The sequence below is a fragment of the Malaclemys terrapin genome, chromosome 10 (genome assembly GCF_027887155.1).
Source record: "Malaclemys terrapin pileata isolate rMalTer1 chromosome 10, rMalTer1.hap1, whole genome shotgun sequence".
Taxonomy (NCBI): Eukaryota; Metazoa; Chordata; order Testudines; family Emydidae; genus Malaclemys; species Malaclemys terrapin.
Genome location: NC_071514.1, coordinates 4,555,889 through 4,572,114, shown reverse-complemented (window position 1 = coordinate 4,572,114; position 16,226 = coordinate 4,555,889). Strand labels below are relative to the sequence as shown.

The 16,226-nt window shown below is 39.9% G+C and overlaps 1 protein-coding gene across 7 annotated transcripts in view; it reads left to right on the top strand.

The window, feature by feature from the left end:
- MAP2K5 (mitogen-activated protein kinase kinase 5) overlaps window positions 1-16,226 on the top strand; it is a 186,708-nt gene that overhangs the window by 12,853 nt on the left and 157,629 nt on the right. For 5 of the 7 annotated variants that reach the window (XM_054041147.1, XM_054041146.1, XM_054041145.1 and 2 more), the window contains exons 4-6: window positions 10,319-10,388; window positions 14,438-14,478; window positions 15,203-15,270. In XM_054041147.1, the coding sequence (XP_053897122.1) occupies window positions 10,319-10,388; window positions 14,438-14,478; window positions 15,203-15,270 (179 nt within the window). Of the gene's footprint in view, window positions 1-6,076; window positions 6,135-8,340; window positions 8,492-10,318; window positions 10,389-14,437; window positions 14,479-15,202; window positions 15,271-16,226 lie in introns of all 7 variants that reach the window. The other 2 variants (XM_054041150.1, XM_054041149.1) reach the window with 2 other exon arrangements.

Here is a 16,226-nt window from a genome sequence, read left to right as displayed (position 1 = left end):
CCTAGTGAAATAGTTTTTCCTAATATCCAACTAGATCTTCCCCACTGCAACTTGAGACCATTGCTCCTTGTTGTGTCATCTGCCACCACTGAGAACAGCCCAGCTCCATCCTCTTTGGAACCCCTCCTTCAGGTAGTTGAAGGCTGCTATCAAATCCCTCCTCACTCTTCTGCAGACTAAATAAGCTCAGTTCCCTCAGCCTCTCCTCATAAGTCATGTGCTCCAGCCCCCTAATCATTTTTGTTGCCCTTTGCTGGACTCTCTCAAATTTGTCCACATCCTTTCTGTAGTGGGGCGCTCAAAACTGCATGTAATACTACAGATGTGGATTCACCTGTGCCGAATGGAATAATGACTTTCCTCGATCTGCTGGCAATGCTCCTACTAATGTAACCCAATATTCTGTTAGTCTTCTTGACAACAAGGGCACACTGTTGACTCATATCCAACTTCTCGTCCATTGTAATCCACAGGTCCTTTTCTGCAGAACTGCCACTTAGCCAGTTAGTGCCCAGCCTGTAGCAGTGCGTGGGATTCTCCCATCCTAAGTGCAGGATTCTGCACTTGTCCTTGTTGAACCTCATCAGATTTCTTTTGGCCAATCCTCCAATTTGTCTAGGTCACTCTGGACACTATCCCTACCCTCCAGCGTATCTACCTATACCCCCAGCTTAGTGTCATCCGCGAACGTGCTGAGGGTGCAATCCATCCCATCATCCAGATCATTAATGAAGATGTTGAACAAAACTGGCCCCAGGACCGACCCCTGGGGTACTCCGCTTGATACCGGCTGCCAACTAGACATCGAGCCGTTGATCACTACCCATTGAGCCCAACGATCTAGCCAGCTTTCTATCCACCTTAGAGTCCATTCATCCAATCCATACTTCTTTAACTTGCTGGCAAGAATACTGTGGGAGACTGTATCAAAAGCTTTGCTAAAGTCAAGGTATATCACGTCCACTGCTTTCCCCATATCCACAGAGCCAGTTATCTCATCGTAGAAGGCAATCAGGTTGGTCAGGCATGATTTGCCCTTAGTGAATCCATGTTGACCGTTCCTGATCACCTTCCTCACCTTCAAATGCTTCAAAATGGATTCCTTGAGGATCTGCTCCATGATTTTTCCAGGGACTGAGGTGAGGCTGACCGGTCTGTAGTTCCCCAGATTCTCCTTCTTCCCTTTTTTAAAGATGGGCACTACATTAGCCTTTTTCCAATCATCTGGGACCTCCCCTTATCGCCACAAGTTTTCAAAGATAATGGCCAGTGGCTCTGCAGTCACATTCACCAACTCCTTTAGCACCCTCGGATGCAGTGCATCTGGCCCCATGGACTTGTGCTCGTCCAGCTTTTCTAAATAGTCCTGAACCACTTATTTCTCCACAGAGGGCTGGTCACCTTCTCCCATGCTGTGCTGCCCAGTGCAGTAGTCTGGGAGCTGGCCTTGTTCGTGAAGACAGAAGCAAAAAAAGCATTGAGTACATTAGCTTTTTCCACATCCTCTGTCACTAGGTTGCCTCCCCCATTCAGTAAGGGTCCCACACTTTCCCTGACCGCCTGTGGAAACTCTTCTTGTTACCCTTCACATCCCTTGCTAGCTGCAACTCCAATTAGGAGATGTCTTTTATTTTGCTACTGTAAAATTGTTAGTAGCTAAGTATATTATCTTTGCTGAAGGCTTTAAAATAAACAAACATTTAGTATGAGTTTGAATGAAAGACATTATAAGGTACCTATATATCTCCACAGACTGGATTTTGTGACTGGCTGATTTGTAAAGCATTGTGTGTGTGTGCATGAATCCACATCTTTTCATATAAGTGTGTGTGTGTGTGTGTGTGTGTGTGTGTGTAGATGCGAACTCATGTGTAGTAATAAAATGTAGGGTTACCATATTTTAAAATAACAAAAAGAGGACACTCCAAGGGGCCCTGCCCCAACTCCGCCCCTTCCCTGCCCCGACTCCACCCCTTTCCCAAAGTCCCCGCCCCAACTCCGCCCCCTCCCCTGAACGCTCCGCCCCCTGCTCCTCCCTCCCCTGCTTCCCGCAAATCAAATGTTCGCGGGAAGCCTGAAACAGGCAGGCAGCAAATAGGCTGGGGCTGGGCCGGGGTGTGCGCAAGGAGGCGCGGCCCAGTCCAGCCCCCCGGCCGAGCTGCTCTGGCCCCAGCGGCTCCGGCCCAGCTCGGCTCGGGCCCTGGGGCACCGGCTCCGGCCCGCCCCGGTCCCGGCGGCTGCGGCTCCAGCTCCAGCTCAGCTCGGGCCCCGGGGCACCGGCCCCGGCCGAGCGGCTCTGGCCTGGCTCGGCTCGGGCCCTGGGGCACCGGCCCTGGTTCTGACCGAGCGCGCTGGTCCTTGGCTCTGGCCCCGGAGGCTCCAGCTCGGCTCGGGCCCTGGGGCACGGGCACCAGCCCCAGCCGAACGGCTCCGGCCCTGGCGACTCCAGCTTGGATCGGGCACCGGGGCACCAGCACCGGCCCCAGCCCCAGGTGAGCAGTGCCGGCTGGTGGCCGAGCAGCTCTGGCCCTGGCCCCAGCAGCTCCAGCCCGGATCCAAGCCCCACGACCTCTCCCTATTTTCCCGGACATGTCTGGCTTTTTGGAATTTCCCCCCGGATGGGGATTTGAGGACCAAAAAGAAGGACATGTCCGGGAAAATCCGGACGTATGGTAACCCTATAAAATGGCTAAAGGCCTGATCCATCATTTCCAGCGGGTGATAGGCAGAATGTTTGGATATTTTTACTTGTTTTTGAACATATAGTAGCAAAAAATTGAAAAAGGAAAACATTTTTAAACACCTGACCCTGTAGACCGGGGTCGGCAACGTTCGGCACGCGGCTCGCCAGGGTAAGCACCCTGGTGGGCCGGGCCAGTTTTATTTACCTGCTGACGCAGCAGGTTCGGCTGATCGCAGCCCCCACTGGCCGCGGTTCGCCATTGGCCCGGGACCACCAGGGTGCTTACCCTGGCGAGCCGCGTGCCGAACGTTGCCAACCCCTGCTGTAGACCCTCAATATACAGAACTTCTGTGGGTTGCAAAGACTGCATGATTTGCTTTGTAGGAGGAATCTGATTGGCTGATGAGAGTTTTAAGTATATATGCCTGATATAATTACAGGGGCTAGGACACGTTAGTGATTTCATACAAAAATCTAATGCAAAGATTTGATGCAGGTAAGTACTTAGTGCTTTTAAAAGTACAGTTACCAGATACACATGCTGCTGAGTTGAAAAACAGTATGTTTAGTCTCTGATCTCTAGTCACACATCTTACAATTTAATGTAGGACTAAATAAGCACATCTAGAAATGTTCAGCTAATCAAATGACCTGATATTTGAAACTTCCAGTTATTACCGACTTCGATACTATCTGAGAGACTGTCAAGCAACGACGTTTTCCTTCTGAAAACTCTCTCCAGCTAAAAGGAGAGGGAACAAGGGATGTTATTAAAATGAATAAAACTCCTACTTAATACTTTACATTTCAAACATTTTTCCTTTTTTTCCTTTTTTCCTTTATCATTAATAAAAGCTTAAAAAGATGTTTAATGATGCATTTGCCATAGTACTAAAAAGGCTCAGGTCTCTGTATACCACACCCTGAACCTTGTTTAACACTGTTTAATGTTGGATAGTAACACCTTTTGGCCCATATGTTCCATCTAAATTAATACCTAAAGTAGGGATCTCTTAATTAGGGTTTATTGCTTTTTCACTGTCAACCCCAGAGTGGTCATCTTGCAGCCCTGCTTGCTTCCCTGCTCCTTCTGTGACCAGATTCAAGTGTGAGAAATTATATCATCTGCCTTGTCTCTTGCCATTAGCAGATGGTAACATTCTCCTTTTGTGGGCAAGAAGCACCTTCTGTTTCATAAATAGAGTGAAAAGTAGAATGATTTCACTTTTTATCTTTCACAAAACTTCAGTATTGTTGTTCTCATGAGTAAAATGACACAGAGTCCCTCTTCTTCATCTCTTATTTCCTTCCCCTCTTTCCTCTCTGTTGCTGTCCTTTGAATGGCATAGGTCACCATTGAGGTGTGTGTGATGTCAGCTTAGTGAAGTGGTTTGGGGGAGGGCAGACAGAGAAACATGGCTTTTATATATTTAGACAGAAATAAATGGAGGACTGGAATACAGCAGTCATTTTTACACTTGGGTTTAATGGTGGAGAAGGTCATGTTTCTTTTTTTAGCCCAAACATGTATAACAAAAGTTGAGAATGCCAGCTCTTAGGCTTAAACTAAAGTGGAAATATCCTAGTATTTGTTGACATCTCAATGTTTCAAAATCATCATGCGTTTTTATCAGGTGAATAAACAAATTTGGTATTAGAACTGAAAATGTTTCCTTTTTATAACTGAAATCTTATCAATTATTTAAATTGCTGAGCAACCCTGGGCTATTAATGGTGCACGTTTATGTGCTGCATGTGACATGAAGGATATCTAGTGCATAAGAATTTTGTCACAGAAGTTATGTAGATAAGTGTGCAAGATACTAAGCTACAATGGGACCAGTCTGTGTTTTTGAGCTTTTTGTTCACTCTGTATATTTTTAAGGGATAGTGAGAAGAAAACCAAAATTGTCCTGTAAAACAATGTAGTCATTTTGTTGCCACAGAGACTTGTACTGAAGGAATTCTGCAGCCAACTCATGTTGAAAATGCTTCTGCGATAGCTGTTTTATGAACCAGTGTCAATCAACAACCGGTTTTCTTTCAAGATACTTTTAGGACACCAATGGAACTCAGGCTTTTTCTCTGATATGACTGCCTGATGAAAATATTGCAAACCTACATATTCTGATCGTTGCTAATTAAATGAAGGACAAAGTCAAGCATTCTTTTGATATAGCCATTGTGATTTAAAACGGCCTTTTCCTCTATTGATTTGTAATATTCTCCAAGAAGCTTGAAGAAAGAATGTCTCTCTCCCTGTCCGTTTAGTTTTTCAACACTGATCAAAACACTGATGTTTTTTTTAATCTGTGTTTCTTGCTGAATGCAAGCCAACGAGAATATAGCACAGCATTAGGAGTTGCATGCAGAGTGATGAATGGGTAGCATAGACATTGTTCATCCTAATTTATCTAGAGATATTTGAATACAGTAGAAGTAAGAAACTTGTTAAATGGGTAATGTTGTTGCACTTGCATTGTAGCTTTGATCCTCAATGTGTGATTACACTGGAGTTTCCAAGTATTATCAGATTGAAGATAGCTGGATGTAGTTCCCAATGCCACAGGGAATTAGCAAGCCAGTGTGGTTTCAGCACTACAAAAGTGGTTTACCCAGTCTTCTGCACTGTGTTCCCTCGGAGTCTTGCTCAAGATCAAAATGCCTTAAAATCTTCAGATCATAACAGTTTTTGAAAATCACTTCAGTCATTTCTAATTACAATTGTAAGGAATTAGACTGTGAGAACATATGATGGAAGACTTGTCAGCATAAGTCATGTTCCTGTTCTGTCTCTGTGTGGGTTACAGACTTCATACATAAGCATTCATTGCCCTGTTCGTTTTAGTAACATGCAGAAGGCTTTCTTTTCTAGGTCATGATCTTTTGGTATGGGAGGAGATTACTGCCTTGGAACTTCTACACATTGTTCCTTGTTAAGCATTCCTTGTACTAGTAAATATCGTGTGCTCCAGTTTCACTGTGAGATGTTATTCTTAATGTCAGTGACTTAAGCCATGAGAGCAAAAAAAACTTCAAGTTCCAGATGCTGATTCACCTATTTGCAAGGTTCAGATCTTTTACGGAGATGATGAATTAAACCTTTTCCCCACCCAACTTTCCCTCACTTGCCTTTCCATTCTGAAGGGACCAGACCATCTTAGTGCAAGTCTGATATTAAAAGAATTTTATCTGCAGTGGGGTAAAATTTTTAGACTCTACGGCTTTTTCTTTATTATTCTACTCGCTCAATAATGATACTTTCCCCTGGGATCAGTCTATAACCAATCTATTCATTGATAATCCTCAAGAAATCTCTGGGTTTATTGACATGACACGATAAGGATACTTGCATTTTTTTCCAGCACAGTTTTACAAATCACTACTTTGCAGGGTCATCATTCTGGCATGAATCCAGGCCTATTGTTGAAATTTCAGCATGTGAGCAATTGTAAGTGCCCAATTGTTTTGTCCTCCCAAATGCCTTAAGATTTATGGTATGCCTATAAATAATCTTGTTCCAGTCTGAGCCATTTTGTTTCTATCTGTTTTGTCTCAGATGTTTTACACCAGTTGGCTGTTTCAATGATGCACATGATGGTTTCATGTTCTAGCAGTCTGTTGTTTGGTGGTTTATAGAAACATCCTGGAGCTTTTTAGTCTCCAAGAATGGGAATGAATCTGCCATAATCTTGAAGAAAATAGTTGAGACAATAAAATTACTTTCTTGTTCCTGGAAGTGAGATTGTTATAACTCTGTTGACATCCATCTGCCTTCCCGGCAGAGCTGGGGATAATCTTTTTGCAGGGTTTTCTACCCTTTTCTCAAAAAATAAAACAAAAACAAACAACCAAACCAAAAAATCCCTCAAAAACAAAAAACCCTGATGGTTAGAGGGGCTGCTGGCCATCATCATCACTGGGGCTGATTACCAACTGATGTATGTAAGATTTAGCTACCCTAAAATACTGAAATTGTGGGAGTTCTTGTAAGTTGCATGCTGGGAGAATGGACTGCAGAGAGTAGTTCTGTGATAGCATACATTCTAAGGCTAGGTCTACACTACCCGCCTGAACCGTTGGGACGCGACAATCGATCCCCTAATCGACGCTCTTACTCCACCAGTGGAGGTGGGAGTAAGCGCCGTCGACAGGAAGCCGCGGAGGTCGATTTTGCCGCGGTCCTCACAGCGGGGTAAGTCGGCTGCGATATGTCGAATTCAGCTACGCTATTCACGTAGCTGAATTTGCGTATCTTAAATCGACTCCCCCCTGTAGTGTAGATGTAGCCTTAGTCACTCATGGTAGTGGCTGGGCCTTGTAGCAAATGTTTGTAGGGTTGGGAAGCTGCTAACCTCTTTCCAAGAATGCTGACATGGTGCATTTTGCCATCAACACGCTGAAGGTTTTGCAAAAGGAAAGTGAATGAATTTTTTTATAATTAAAATTAAATAATGAAATGAGAATACAGGTCCCTTCCATGCATGCAAGGTTTTGTGGTAGGAAAAGATGTTTTGTATCTGTTATAACCCTTATATCGTTGAGGTTATTTGTTTGTGAACTTGACCATCAGCACAGTTTTCAATCAGCTCTGTAATTAATTTGCTTTGTAATACACAAAGAGATTTTGCATTATATTTATGGAAATATTGTAAGATGGTTATTGAAATTATTTTTTTATTATACATAGCAGTTAATTAAAGAAAGATATTAAGTAGCAGTGGAGCTACATTACCACTGTTGTCTTGTATCAGTATAAAAAGGCAGTAATTTTTTTGACAGCCACTGATTGGAAAGTTGCTTGCAGCCTTCTGGAAGCAAGGGGTACATGCTCTGGATCAATAACTGGCAAATTTTCCATTTAAAAGTACCTGAACAATGTTCCAAATAGCCACTGGCATCTTAATTTTCCATGGAAACTGAAATACTCGTATGTGGAGGACAAATCATTTTCGGAGAATTTTTCCAGACTACTTGTTAACAGTTATTGCTGTCCCAAAAGGTTGACAGCTGACATGATTGATATTTCATTTACTTGTCATCACTGAGTAATGGAGAAGGCCACATTACTATTTTTTCTAAAGAAACGTAGTCTCTTGAACATTTGCTTTAGTTTATTATTCCAGAGAGTATGTAGTATGTGCTTATACTATATGTATATGTCTTGGGGTCCTGGCATATTACAAAAAATAAGGAAACACATTTTCTTTACAGCTTTGGTCTGCTAGAAAGCAGGGCATTCTTTTATAGCCCCATAGCTATTAGATGCTAGCTGCCTTTTTTTGGGGTGGGAGGCAAAGATCTTAGCTTGTTATTCATTACCCCATGATATAAAATAAGTCTACAGGGATAGTTCCCTTTCTTCCTGCAAACATCTCTTGATCATTTTAAAATAGTATATTTTTGTGATTAATAACTTTACTCTGTATAAGCACAGTGGGAGCATGTGCAGCGGGATTATTTAAGAGAAGTGTACAGTAATCGTGACCCAGATAGCCCTTCAAACATGCTTTTATATCAGGCATAGATGGGGCTAACAAGAACCCAACACCCCCCAATAGTTTTCTCCTCTACTAACACTTTACAGAAGAACTGTTCTTCCTGTCTGTTCTCATATATGAGAAATGTGGAGATATCAAATGCCTTCTCTTTCTTAGCAGGTTAGAATATTAGAACTGAAAAGGAACATTGAAATAGGACCCCAATCCTTCAAGTGGATCTGGACATGCAGACTTTTGTGTTCACACAGAGCCACATTGAGAACAGGACCAAGTTTGTAATCAGTTGTAAAGAAATCTGTGCCTCAAGGTGAAGCTAGAAGACTTGAAGCTTCCAGAATTCAGTTTTGTGAATGCATGTATGATTTTACGCAATGAAAGCATGTATTGTGCACTAAAGCAATCTTAGTGACCTGTCCTACAGCCTGTGCTCACTATATTTGTGTAGTTGCTCCCTTTGTATACTTAATTTGATGGCATTCCATAACAAGATGAAAGAAAACTATTTACATAACAATTAATAAACCAATCCTTATGTTGATTTGCATTATATAGACGTCAAAAAAGTTTGTTTTATAGTAAGTCATTGGTATGATCAGAACACTCATACTTGACACCATACAGATATGCAGTATTTATTGTTTAGGTTAAGTGATGTCAGCATAAGTAACAACATCATAAAATATTTATTTGAGAAAACACTATTTATAAAATCTTCGGGCCAGATCCTCAGGTGGTGAAAATGAGCATCAAAGTCAATGGAGCTGTGCTGACTTTCACTGGCTGAAGATCTGACTCGCAGTCAACATTTTTGTTCTTAAGCTAGGTAAGTTGCAGTTGGAACATGCTTCGTACTGTGCTTTGAATTCTCAACACTTCCCATAGTCAGAGAGATGCATTGGCAAAACCAATGAGGTCCATCTCCTCACCCTAGCAGAATTGTTTCTTAAAGTACATGTTCCGGTGTTTTGTCTAGTGTTGTTCTTCAGTGTCCCATGTAATGGAACTTCCAACATTTCCTAGGGGAAATTTTTTCTAAAGGCAAATAGATATTCCCAGATCTCCAGCCTAAATGTTCCCTTTCCTTATTTTTCACTCATTACTCAGTAACTCTTCTCCTACCATGCTATTTTCTTTCCATCCTTGGTATTCACACCCTTCAAATATTTACAGATTGTTATGTAGCCTTTTGTCATCTCTTCACCAAACTTGTATTTATGTATCTATGGTAGCTGTCTTAGATTTTTTTCATCAGCTACTCCCACTAGCCACTAAAATGTCAGGGTCTGTGGTCTGAGGTCCCCATAACGTGACAATGTCTTTCTGGTAATGACAGGTTTCAGAGTAGCAGCCGTGTTAGTCTGTATCCGCAAAAAGAACAGGAGTACTTGTGGCACCTTAGAGACTAACAAATTTATTAGTCTCTAAGGTGCCACAAGTACTCCTGTTCTTTTTTCTGGTAATGAAATGCTAAGAGCTGTGCATATTATTTTGTAGATGCCATTGCACTGGGACCATATTACCTCTCTGATTTGTGTGGAGTGATACCTTTGGATATGCAGCCCAAAGCCGCATTCACTGTTTCTACTATATCATATTGGCAGTTCATGGCTAACTTTCAATTGTCTGTCTATTTTCATCCATTGGTCTCGTTCATAACAACTGCTTTCCAGGTTTCTCTTCCCCATTGACTCTTTCTGTCTTGAATTATTTTTCCACAAATGTAGTAGCTGGTATCTTTCCAGGTTGAATTTCATTGTATTTTGTTTGTTTCTAATCTCTCTTGGTTTCTTTGTATTATTTCGGTCTCTTACGTACTGCTGCAAATTTTGTTAATGTTCTCTTTATTTAATAATAACGTAGATGTCGGATAAGCCTGAGCCTATGATGGTCACGATAGTAGTAGTAGGCCACTCCCCTGAAGTCAATATATTACTGATTATCATTACCCTTTGTTTAATGTTCCTTCATAGTTGTTTTGTTGTGTGGACAGTACAAACAGTAGGAATGTATTTTGGAGGCTGATACGTGTAATAGCAATTTTTTCAACCCTAAAAAATACCATGAATTCAACAACCTATAACACTATAACTACTATTCACATGTTATTGAATAATCTCCTCTAATCTCTTTGCAGTATTATACCACTGTAATGGAACAGCAAGTAAATGGACAGTTAATAGAACCTTTGCAGATATATCCAAGAGGTAATGCTTAACAAATATTAATTAGCAATGATTATATCAGTAAGATGTTTCATCAACAGTTATGTTTTCAGAAGGTTTAAATGCAGATAACATGAAGTTTACCTCTTAATTCAGATAAAATAATTCAGTATTGTCAGGATTGTAGTGAAACTACAGTTATTGCACATAAAATAGCTTGTTTACTGGAGTAAATTAAACTAACCAGATTTAGTTTGCATGGTACATATTTACATTCATTTAAAAAAACTCATTGGTGGTGGTGTAGTTTGTGTGTATTCAAAGCCAAAGCAGTTGAATAACTCCGGTATTGGATGCTTCTTATGACTCTTGGTCCTCTAAAGTTTTTAATCAACTGAATATGTTCATGGGATATGATCTGTCAATCTGTGTTGAAACTGGAGATATGTCCAGCATAGAGAGGAATTTTATTTGAGCTGTTGGCAATTCATGATAGAATCAAAATAATGGAGTCTTATACACAGATGATACCCAGTTATGTAGGCACTGATTGAAGAAAGTATCTCTGTTCAGGACAGCACTTAGTATGTGCTCAAGTGCTCTCCTGAATTCAGAAGACTTAATCACATGCTTTTGTGCTGGGTTGCTATTAAAATAGGATTTACTATGTCCTAAACAAAATCATAGGCAACTACTTGGATTTTGGATACATACTTTTCTCTGAGAACTCAGGTAATGGTTAAAAAGAGTAACATATTACATAACCCTTCTAATTCAAATGTTCTCAGTATCCAGTCTCTGCATCTGTGGTTCTTAATTGATGAAATGGATAAGGTTTAAATTCTCCAAGTAAATCTCCCAGCAATAAATTAATTGAAATAATTAAGAATTAAACTCTTCTCTGTTAACTGATACTATACAAATAATCATACTATGAGTTTCCCAATTAAATATTCTAGACTTTCATTACTTACAACTCTGAAGTTTTAATTGGGCAGCTAACCAATAGGCCTTTCTAACACATGCTATTAAGGTCTCAAAAGGAGGCTGTCTCTGGTGGTAGGTTAGTGAGCTGCTATGGGAAGATGCTTAAAGGAGAAATATTGAGACTTTTGCATCTCAGCCTAGCAGCGGCTGAAATAGCAGAGGGAGTCTTGTAGATTCTAGCCATGGAAAAAGCTCATGTATCACTAGATTAATTCCTCGCTGTTACAGTGGGTTTTCTGAGTGTAGTTATAAAGAAGGAAATGTGTGTGTAATACATAAACACACACACATTCACTCTTGCCTCTTTATAGCTGCGTTTGCATTCAAACTCATTGTAATAATGAGGTATCAGGGTAGTATAGTATCTAGTGTGTACGTATACACGTGCACAAACACGATCCCTGTACAAAACCACAGGCCTATATAATATCTTGGGAGATTAGAGCACCCATGACAAACCCACTTGTTTGGAGTTGTGTGAAGAAGGTTCAAGAGCCCCTTATTGCATATTTTGTGATATCCAGTTGCAAAAGAGAAAATATTGAAATCTCATGTGGCCAGAGTATATGCTGCTTTGGCAGCTGAGCCTTCAAGGGGCTGAACAGCTCAGAAGGGCTGAGCATTGACATCTCACTTTCGAAATCAGTGGTTGTTGCTTGGAAGTTGTTCAGTACCTTTCACGGCTGAGTCCCCAGAGGGACACACGGAAGTTCAAAATCAGACTTTACGTTCTGTAAGTTTGCCTTTTGGACCATTCCTTCAGTACCTGCCTTGTTGTTCCTGCTCTCCCTCTCCATGGGAGTGCCCATTCTCTCTTCCATGTATGCCGTCCTTGGGTGATCTTCTTTGAGCTTATGGATTCAGTTATCCCCTCTGTGCTGATGACTTGCCAATCTCCGTTTCCACCTGTGATCTTTCACCCTTTGTCCAGTCATGCCATCTCCTCTTAGATGGCTTGCCACCATCTCAGGCTGAACCAGTCCAAAGCCGAGTTTCTTCTCCTTCCTCCCAAACTTTCTCTGTTAACCTCTCTGTTCTCCCTGTTGCTATGCTTGTAACCTTGCCGTCATCTCTGACTAATTTTTCTGCTTCTCTCACATCCAAGCTCCCAGTAAGTCCTGCTGCTTCTTCCTCTACAGTATCTGAACAAGTGCCCTTTCCCCTCTTTTTTTGCAACCAGGGCTCTAGCCCAGTCTCTTCTCTTCCATCTGTCCAAAACTGTCCTAGCAAAAACGCTTTCCTTTCTCATCATTTTGGCCATGTCTCCCTTCCCTCAGCTTTTTGAATCCTCTACCTTTTCTGCATGTGATTTGAGCTTCTCTCTTTCTTTCAAAATTCTTCACAGTTCCACTCCTCCCTACCTTACATCTCGCACTAGATTCTATACATACAAGTCCCTCATATCTTTTCCTGACACCATTTTAATCTTTCTGAGGAAGGCTCTCCAGTGCTACTTACTCTGTAATCAAATAGTTTCTGAAAACCAACCTTTCCATGAAACCGGCCAGCACTGATGTCCATGTGCCATGTGGTGTTGCCTTAACTGTGCTGTACCTGTTTCATATTATAAGCTCTTGGGGGGGTAACAAATTTGTATTTAGTATATTTTATATTATATATAAATAATAATTGCCTGATATTTTTTTTCAAACCCATCAAAAATATATATTTTTTTGCCACTGGGCCACTCTTTTTTTGTCTTTTTTTTTTTTTTTTTTTAACAGTTCTGAAAGCTTACATTTTCCATAGTCCCCACTGATTATATATGCTTGTATTTTAAGGTCCGATCACTTCTTCAGCAAAAACCTAGATAAAGGGTTTCTTTGAAGAATGCTTCAGCCTTTCATAATAGTTGTCTTAATTCTGCTTACGATGGTAGCGCAAGAGAAAAATAAATACTATCCTTTCTTTAATTCATGGTAAACAAATCACTTATTACAGTGTTTATGGACAGTGTGCTTCTTATTCAAACACTATGAACTTTGTTACCAAAGCATTTTGTTACAGGCTTCCGCACAAATGACATTTGACATGTCTTTTATTGTTTGTTCAAAATGTTAATGTCCATATTTCCATTTCTGAAGAAATGTAAACTAAAATGGTTGGTAAACTTTAAAATTACACTAAAAAATTATCTATTTCCCTCCTCCCCAATCCTGGGTGAAATAATATTTAGCTTCTTTAAGAATATCATAGTAATTTCTAATGCACACAGCCTGGCCTAACTGATGTGTTTAATAACTATCATCTGTGTCCTTTTGACTAATAAATAGCTCTGTTTCCTGCTGTCAAAAAATGGAGTGAAATACATGTGCATCTGAGAGAGAGAAAAATCAAATTCATCCCTTCCCAGACAATCAATCAAAATTGACAGGCCCTTTAACGTACAATTTGTAGGGCACTGTAGTTTTAAAATGGGAATTGTCTGTAACATGTAGCTAGAAGCCTGTGTGGTTTTAACATTTGACAAAGGCACATCCACTGAATGAAAAAAACATGGTAATATATTGTTTAAGAGGCTTTACGAAAATACTTTTTCCCAAGTAGTACTTCATCTTTAAAGCTAGACATCATAAAAAGATGTCGGATTTGCATGTAAACAAATAATGCATCATTTTTTATTCTATATTTAATGCATTCAATCTTCTGCTTCCTTGGTCTTTGAACTTTGTTCCCCAACCAGATTTTCCCACATTAAAACACACAGTGGCCTGTTTGTCAACATGACTTATCTAAATTCTTTTAAAGAGACTTTTTTTTAACTGCAATACATCATGTATGTAAACAAAAGAAGATAGTGAAGGCATTTGAATTAAGAAATGAATCTAATCATTTTAGCCTAGTTATCTTGATTTTGCTGTGTTTTAAGCAGAAATTATATTATATTAGACAATGTCAAAAAGCTCTTAGCATTTATAAACGCTCAGTCCCTGCAAGTTAAAAATCCTGGCTCACAATTCCCTCTCTGGGTCTTAGGCGGCACTTTTCAATCATTTCTTGCTGCTAATTTTGGTGTCACCCTCATTTCTTTTTAAAAGATTCATTTTGAGCAAATTTGTAAATGGCCCTGATGTGTTCTACAATTTAGTCAATTACTGTTTCAGCCTGCAAGCCTCCTGGGAAACGCAACATACATGGCCTGAAGGTACGAATTTCAATAATTGTTTCAGTAAAGTTAGATGGATTTGTAATGCTGTGTTCCACTTATTGAAATGTCAAATAAAACTGCACTTTTTTGAGTTCTGACAAGCAGATTTTTTTTTATGAGTCTGGGACAAAGATTCATCTGCTTGGTATTGGCTGCAATATCTGAGTGTTCTATACAGTTGTATTAAAAACTGAAATGCGTTTTGTTTCTTCCTTTTGTTAATAAGCTTCTTAAATATTAACTCTGCTATTAGTATCAATTTGCAAAGAAGTCTTTTGAAGGGAGAAACACCATATTCATTTGATTTAATTAATTTATATAACCTGTTAAGCACACAACCAAGTTGCAATGAAATCCTTTCAGGACATTTATTCAGTTCATTCATATATACTTACTACCTTTCTACTGTAATCATACATATGTTCTCTGTTCTGAATTGCAAGAAACTATAGGATAATTTGTATAAAATGATTGTTAGTGTATTTCTGATTTTCTATATTATTTAATTAAGGATTTAAAAAGTAAGGAAATAGTATACTGAAACCCATCAGTTATATAGTATCCTAACCTACATACAGACAAGACCTCAATGATCGGTATGCCTAGCAACAAGCTAATTAACCTTCATAGTGAAATGAGAAATTCATGGCAAATTACAGGTTAATTAGAATGGTGTCCTCTGAACACAAACGACTGATAGAGATTCTTTCCCTGCCTGCAGGTAAATACACGAGCAGGGTCTGCTAATAATAGCAGCTCAGCAGTCTCGGATTCCCTTCCAAGCAATAGGTAAGAGTCAATAGTGGATGTGTCTGTTTTTTATTAAAACAAAATGGAACATGAGAAGCGATTGGTGTATAGTAATTAATGGTATCAAACTTGAAATGTCAGATAACTTTATCAGTATGACTATTGGGAGCGAAGGAGTACAATGAGAAAGAAAAAATAATGTAACCTGCCCTGTAGAACTTGTCACACTCCTATTACAGGTGTTCAGTAAACCTATTTTCTGCCGCTAGAACTCTGCCTTTATGAGATATTTCAGATGGCTTCATCCTTCATATGACATTGATATACGGTATATAGTTGAGCCAGAAGTTCATTTATTTTAATTGATCTAATAATCATTGTCCATCACAGGGTTTTTAGTTATTTAGCAGGTTTAGTCATTCATTGGATATCTCATTCAAAATGATTTTGCTGAAAAATTTGGTCCTGTTAAATTTGATGCTCAGTTTAATAGCTTTGCTAGCATGGGCTGGGATACGTCTAAGGGTATTAAACTCCCAGATACCACCAAAATTCAATGCGATTTGGCTGCCTAACTCCCTTAGATTTCTTTCAAAATTCTAGCTATGGATTTAATATTACTTCTTATTGCCTGTGAATATAGGAGAACTGTTTAATATTGGAAAGGTAGCTTCTAGTGCACCACAGTAGAGCCCTGTAATTCAAAGGCTCAGTATTTTAATTGGAATTTATACATTTTATGAATGCCCTTTCTACATAGCCCTGCACCAAATGTGTCCCCTTCTCTTTTTAAAAACCCTCTTTTAAACAAGTTGACAAAGAGTGATACAAGCATGTTAAGATACGATCTGTTCACCCTTGAGTGGAAGCAGTTATCTGTTGGTACCTGCTAACGTTGCAGTCCTATTTGCTTGATATTTGTGATGCCACCTAGTTATCCACTGGGGAGAGCAGAAGTACATTACAACATTGGAGACAATGCAGAGATCGTGATA